Genomic DNA, 7,109 nt, shown 5'->3' with positions numbered 1-7,109 from the left:
GTCTTTAATATATATCTGCATTTGCCTTTCCCCTCCCACCCGCCCCCCACCCCTGCTCCTCCAGCAGCGCCCCCATCAATGCACGTTGCCCGGCGGCACACAACAGAACAGGCCTTCCCCGGCAGGAGCCCCTTCCCTGGGCGGCACCAGGCCAGCACCTCCTCCTAGATGGGAGAGTCGGGGCGTTCAGAGGGGGCCACCCCACTGCCCCGCCCCTGCTCCCCACCCCCCTTCGCTGGGCCGCTGGGCCCACCCACCCGCCCTTCTCCCACCGACTCTGGAAACCCAAAGTTAGGAAAGGGAGAAACCAGACACACACAAAAGAAGTGGAGAGGGTGGGGACAGAGAGACGCAGCAAGCCTGGGATGGGGGCCGGAGGGCTGGGAAGAGAAGGAAGGCAGGAGGGCCAGAGGCAGGGAGGAAAAGTGGAGAAAACCAACGGGATGAGGAGTGGACACTTTACAAAACCCCCAGCCTTCCTTTCCGCCCAACCCCACCAAAATAAAACTACCCCCCCACACACACACCTTAAAAAAATAAATCAACCCAGGGCTGTGAGCACGTGCCCTGCCCGGGGCGGGCGTAGGGCTGAGGGACAGACAGGCCCCCGGACGCACGGACGCCCACGCGCGCCCGGGCGGCAGGAGGAAGGGGAAGAGCACGGGGTTTCCTTTCCTAATTTTTTTTTCCCTCTCTTTCTTTTCTTTTCTTTTTTTCTTTCTTTTTTCTTTTCCTTCGTTCTTTCTCTCTCTCTCTCTTTTTTTTTTTTCGGGTTTTTGTTTTTTGTTTTTTTTTGTTTTGTTTTGTTTTTTGCGTTTCCTCTTCGTGAGAGAAGTCTGAGGCAGCCAGGGAGTGGGTCCCCAGAGCGCCGGCAGGGAGAGGGCGCACCGTCCTCCCGGGGCGCCCCTGTCCCCGGAGAGGGGCAGCTGGCAGTGGGGCGCGGTGCCGGGGCTCGGGGCTCAGACGTAGTACTCCTTGTCTTTGTTCTTCTTGGCCTTGCTGGGCGTCTTGGGGGCGGCCGGGGCCTTCTCCTTCACCACCGCCCCATTGCTCTGGGCCGAGTTACTGATGTAGTTCCGGCTCTGGTCCACCTGGTAGGAGCCCTCGTCGCGGTTGCGGTACTTGTACATGGCGTAGAGAAGGATGAGGATGCAGAGCGCCGCGGCCGCCACGATGCCCACCACCATGCCCGTGGTGCTGCTGGACTCCCGGATCACCTCCACCGCGCCCGGCGGGCCCCGCTCCCCAGGCCCCGTGGGGTTAGCTGTGGGCAGACGGGGGAAGCCGGGGGCGGAGGTCACGCCGGGGCGCAGGGGCGGGGGCCTCCGCGGCTCAAAGGACGTGGGGGCCCCGGGCCCCAGGGGGGGGTTCTCCAGCAGGGGCTGCAGCGGGTCTCGGTGGTTCATTTTGCCCGCAGGCAGGTTGGGGGCCGGGGCGGAGGGGGCCAGCAGCACCCCGGGGGCGCCCGTGGCCCCATCTGTCCTGAGGTTGGGCCGGGGAGCGGGTTTGCGAGGTGAGAGGAGGGTGGTGCGGTCCGTGACCAGGGGGAAGGTGGTGTAAAAGTCCTCGTCGTCCGTGGGGGGCAGGCTGGAGTCAAAGACCTCCCCGGACGCGAAGCCCGAGGCCTCGATGGGCTCCTCGCAGTCGCTGTCGTCCTGCTCGGCCTGGCACGGGCCCCCGGCGGGCGGGCGGCGCGCCGCGGGCGGGGGCAAGGTGTCTTGGGTGGCGCCCACGCCCGTGAGGAAGGGGTAGAAGGTGGGGGGTGGGGGCACGAAGGGGGAGCGGGTGGCCACGGGAGGGGGGTCTAAGGAGTCCTCCGTGATAATGGGCAATATTAACTCTCCTCCTAGAACAAGAGAGAGAAGAGAGAAGAGAGGGTGTCAGCGAGGGCCCAGGGCGCAGGCGGCGGGCACAGAGAGAGAAACAACAGCCTCACACACCCAAATCGGTTCCAATTGGCTTTGGCGGAGACTAGAGCGGGCCGGGCCCGCCCGCCAGCCTGCCGGAGCACTGCGCTTTAAGCGGGCAGCGGCTCAGATGCCCTGGGCACCCCACGCACGGGCTCTGTGGCTCACTGGGTTTTGGTCTTTTGTTTGTCTTAAGAAACCAAAAGGAACAGAAAGGAAAGGAAATCGAAAAGAAATGGAAAAAAAAAAAAAACTCTACTGGTTTAAGGTTTAAAAACAGATACAAGAGCAGCATTTAAACAAACCTAACAACAGTATCTTTTAGGGTTTTTTTTTTTTTCTAGATTTTTCTCTTTTTTTGCTTTTGTTTTTTTTTTTTTTTAAAAAAGAAGATAGCATACCACGGAATTCAGGCAACTTACATCAACAAATAGGCCGTGTGATTTTAGCATGAAGAAAAAAATTACAAACAGAGCTGTGTAAGCGGGTTCTCCCGGAAAAAATAAGAAAAAACAACTTTTCCGTACAACGTTTTCTGTCTATCTGTTTGGTATCTCCCTCCCTCACTTTTCTCTCCCTGGACATCTTGCTTCCTCCTGAATACTCTCTCTCCTCCCTCACTTGTGCCCTCTTCCCCCTCATTAAACACAAAGCTAAAATCTGTACAGTGCAGGCTGGCATGGAGAAATTCATACCACCACTTGGTGTCAGCGTGCATTGGGGGTGGGGAGCAGCGGGAAGGAGGGTGGGGAGAAGAGGTACATGACTGGTGGCTAGGTAGGAATTTCTACATGGGTGAGAAGAGTTGAGGGGATGATCATGGGAAGGAGCTTTGAAGGTTTATTGCAGGCTGGCCATGGGAAGACAAGAAATTGAAGGTGGGAGGTGACAAGGTCCATGAGGAAGAGTGGGCAAGGAGGAAACACACATTGGAGAAGGGTCCTGTCCCATAGGATTTTGGGCAAGGTGGTGAGAAGCCATGTAGAGGCAGGGAGGTGGGGAAGTGGGGAGGGGGTGGGAGTGAGGGAGGGAAGTGGACAGGAATGCCTGAGTCCTGAGCTAACTCTAATTCCCTTTCAGCTTTCTCTTTCTTCACCCTCCACCTCTGACCCCCACTGGCTTTCCCCCCTCCCCCTCCCCAGAACCCCCATGGGCCACCAGGACCTGACCAGGGCTTGACTGCCTCTGGCCCTCTTATTATTGTTAAAACAATAATAAAACAACGGAAAGAAGAAGAAAGCAAAAAAAGAAAAGAAAATACATACACAGCCATCTGGGAAGGAAGCACTTGCTAATACAGGGCCCAGGGGAGGGGGAGGGGAACTAGTGGGGAAGGTTTTGGGGGGCGGGAGGTGGGGGTGATTAGGACTCCTCTCTCCCTAGGTCTGATAACTGAGGGACCCTTGGCATAAACTGCAATTCCCATCAGCCCCTAAGGGTGAGAACTACAACTCCCATTAGCCCTCGAAGGGGTGTGGACTACAATTCCCATGAGGCCCTGGGTCAACAACTACAATTCCCATCAATCCACTGCCCCTTCTCCAAATATGGTAAGCCCACTGGTGTGGGGTAGGCTAGCTGGAGTCTGGCTCTAGGGCTTCGTCTTCTTAGAGGGGCACCTCTGGGTCTGGTTGGAGCTGGAAATTTCTTCTCTGGCTCTCCCTCTACCCAAGCCCTGCCCCCATCTGAGTGCTTCTCCCTGGTTTCTGTAGGGTGTGATTTTCAAGACTCCACAATCCCTTACCCCCTCCCAGGGATGGAAACGTCCCTGGGCTGCGCTACCAGGTCTTGCCTGCCTCGCTGCAGCCAAGCCAGCCGTGTGCCGCTGCCACATCTTTGCAGCTCTTCTGCTCCCTGCACCCTGAGCCCTCCTCCAGTCTCCGTGCTTGCTATTTAAACACTCTGCTCTTTGGATCCCAAGCCCCAGCAATCTGGAAGAGCTGTCCTTGGCCACATTGGCCAGCCACAGCCAAAATCTTGCCATTGAACTTGTAGCCTTGCCGAGCTCCTCGGGCTGCTCCTCCCACCATGCTCCAATCTCCCAGGGCTCACCTGCACCCCTGATTGTGAAGCCCCGGGGCACCTGGCCACACTGAGAAACTGAACCAAAAGCAGACAAGCATGTTCTGTGGAGCTGGGACCATCCAACATTGGCCTTTAATGGAAGAGGATGTCAAGGCCTGGGGTGGGCAGGACTTCCCAAGGTCACTAGGTGTGTCAGGGAAGGTGAATGAATGGACTATCCAGTCCTTGCTGTGGTCCTCAGAGGCCAAGGGAGAGCCAAGTCTCACAAAGAGCCTGGAAAGGCATGGTGCATCCTCCCCATGCCTGCAGTCATCTGCTTGAGTCTTAGCTTGTGAACCTGGGAGGCCACAGACCTGTTGTCATTATTTCCTCTATGACTGTGGACAAGCTTCTCTCACTGTCTGGACCTCCATTTCCTCATCTATAAAATTAGGGTGTTGGGCTCCAGGCCCAGGGTGAGGCCACAGCCTGGCTTCCACAGCCCTGCAGCCTTAGGATGAATTATTTATCCCCTCATCCCCTCCTGAGCCCTGGACCCAGCATGGATGGCCCAGCACCCTGGTCCCTGGGCAAGGGGCACACTCAGCTCTCAGCTCTTGGGGGGAGACTGACAGCCTATGTCCAATCATGGTAGCGGTCCCCTCCCTGCTGGTTCATACCACCTGCCCTCTTTCCGACCTTTGGTTTCTGTTCAGAACACCTTGCCCCTGCCCATATCTCACTCATCCTTCAAGTCCAGCCAAATAATCTCCTCTTCCAGGAAGGCTTCTGGTTTGGGCTTACTGCCAGGGAAGCCTTGAGGCCCATCTGCCTGTCTCCCTAGCACCCAGCCCTGGGCCTGGCACAGAGGAGGGGCTCATTGTATTCTGACCAATGGAAGGAGAAGAATACTCATCAAGCATTTCCTCTGAGCCAAGTATCTGGGGGTGGGGTGGGGTGGGAGCCCCTCTCATGAGCAAGAGCAGCTGGGCTCTGAATGCCCTTCCTCTCCTGGACCACAGGCAGCAGGCACTGCTGAGTTCAGCCTGATGGGAGCCCTGCTCCATGCACCCAGCTCTCACCCACAGTCATCTCTACCTTAGCTCTTACATGAGGCCACCAGTTGCTCCTGGAAGCTTCAGGATCAGGCTGTCCTAGGCAGGCTTGTGGCCCTCAGCTAGCTGCTCAAAGCTAGGGCCCAGGGAAGAGTCCCTTGCTTGGGACATGTCATGCCCTAGAGGGGCTGATCAGGCCAACCAGGGCACAGACTCTGTCTCTCTACTCTTTGTCACCCCCAGATAGACTAGGAAGGGTTGGGGGGGCTATAGGCCTTAAGCCACAGACAAATCCTGCCCAGCCTGAGCCTTCCATAACCATCTGCCTCCCAATTCCTGGTTCTTTAGGTCTTTGGGGCACACAGCACCCCCCCCCTCCCACCAAGTTCCCACATGCAGTCTCTCCTAGGCTTCAGAGCCCTACCAAGCCTGGTCACATTGACTCATCCCTGCCCTTGAACTCCAGCTGTGTCCTGGCCTCTATATCTGGGTCTTAGTCCCGTCCCTGCATCCTCTGCTTCTCTGGGAGCTTGCCCTGGGCCCTTCTCTGTCCACAGCTTTGACAGCATCTCCTGAGGGTGTCCTGTGCTCACTCACATCCTCTACACCAGCCTCCATCTCTGCCTCCCACAGCTCCTGCTCTCTCCAAGATAGTATGCTGCCAAGACCACATACTGTCTCCTTTCCCCTATATTCACCCAAGCCCACAGATCTGGGATCTGTGGCCACCAAGTCACATGCAACACCGGCTGCTGGGTTATCCTGGGGTCATACACTGGTCTAAGAGGGGTCAGGCAAGCTTGCCCTGGTAAGGAGTTAGCAGGGTCTGGGGCAGAGGAGGACCCGTCAGAGACTCCTCACTGTGAAAGTCCAATCGGGGCCTCCCTGGGCTGCCTTTCCTACCGGGTACTGGAGGGACTAGTGATGCCCAGGACTTCAGATTCAGCTCTACAAGGGTGCGCCCTGGGATGGGGCGCCCCTGGGAGTCTGATAAAGAGCCTCAGCCACTTCCCTCCCCTCCCCCACTTCAGGCAGCTCCAGTGCTTGGAAAGTACTCACAGGTGCATTTATCACAGATGCCACCCACCTCCACTCTGAGATTGAATGTCCGGGCATGTCAGTCCCACTTACTAAAGATAATTCCATTCTGGCCAAGCAGACCACCAGCTGTTCCTGAGCACCCTTTCCCCACTCCAGCTCCCAGTCCCTCCTCCCCCAGCTCCCCTAACTCCCCTACCTCTACCCAAGAACCCCATTCCCACCCAAGCAGGATGTACCCACCCTCCAAGGAGCATCGGGAACTGAGATGGAGTGTCTGAGGCTAAGCAATCAGCAGGCTGAGGCCCATCCACCAGTACCTGGTACCTGCCTCAGCTTTGCGGACCAGAAAGTCATTAGCCTACAGGGCATTTCCTGTAGGTTAGAAAAAATGCAACCCTTCAGTGTGGTCACCGCCCTTCAGGTGCATGACTTGGCAAATGGTATCTGTACACAATCAGAAAAGAGATATTCTGTCTACGTCCTGGGAACGCAGCAGCCCTGCTCCCAGGACCAGGACACGTGGCTTGGTGAGTAGAGAACACCGGCTAGATTTCAGCCTTTACTCACCTGTTCCAGCAGGGAACCACCTGTGCAACTGTGTACTGTGGCCTGAAGGAAGGTGCCCCACCCCACTTGGAAACACCAGCTCAGCAACAGCAAACATCAAGGTGAATTCAAGGTCAGGTGGAGGTGTGTCATGTGTGTGCATGTGTGTGTGTGTGTGTGCACGCAGAAGAACACATCCTCAGTCTGTTTCTGTGCACCTGGGCATATATCTCCAAATCTATGTGTATGTGTGCACAAAGCATGATAATCTGAGCACACGAACGTGCGTGTCCAGGAATCTGAACAAACGTGTGCATGCAAGTGAACTTCTTGGCTGTGTGTGTGTCCACCTGCCTCTGAGCCTGGTGTGCAGTGTGAAATACACTGTTTGTGACCCAAAGGCCACTGAGAACATGTGAGTGTGCCACCGTGGGTCTGAGCATGAGGTAGGCCTCTGTGAATGTCCCTTTCCCCAAATTCATTCTCCTTCTGCTGGGCACTGAGACTACATTTCCCAGCATCCCTTGCATTTAGATGTGGCCATAGGACTGAGCAG

The 7,109-nt window shown here is 56.5% G+C and overlaps 1 protein-coding gene across 33 annotated transcripts in view; it reads right to left on the bottom strand.

Annotated features, from left to right (window-relative positions):
- Positions 1–29: 29 nt before the first annotated feature.
- NRXN2 (neurexin 2) overlaps positions 30–7,109 on the bottom strand; it is a 97,589-nt gene continuing 90,509 nt past the window's right edge. For 18 of the 33 annotated variants that reach the window (XM_049096976.1, XM_049096987.1, XM_025446333.3 and 15 more), the window contains one exon: positions 30–1,846. In XM_049096976.1, the coding sequence (XP_048952933.1) occupies positions 960–1,846 (887 nt within the window). In that variant the 3' untranslated portion in view covers positions 30–959. The remainder of the gene's footprint in view (positions 1,847–7,109) is intronic. The other 15 variants (XM_049096993.1, XM_049096998.1, XM_049096994.1 and 12 more) reach the window with 6 other exon arrangements.

Source organism: Canis lupus, chromosome 18, assembly GCF_003254725.2.
Source record: "Canis lupus dingo isolate Sandy chromosome 18, ASM325472v2, whole genome shotgun sequence".
Taxonomy (NCBI): domain Eukaryota; kingdom Metazoa; phylum Chordata; class Mammalia; order Carnivora; family Canidae; genus Canis; species Canis lupus.
The sequence above is the reverse complement of the archived record's forward strand: the minus strand, read 5'-3'. Positions and strand labels throughout refer to the sequence as shown.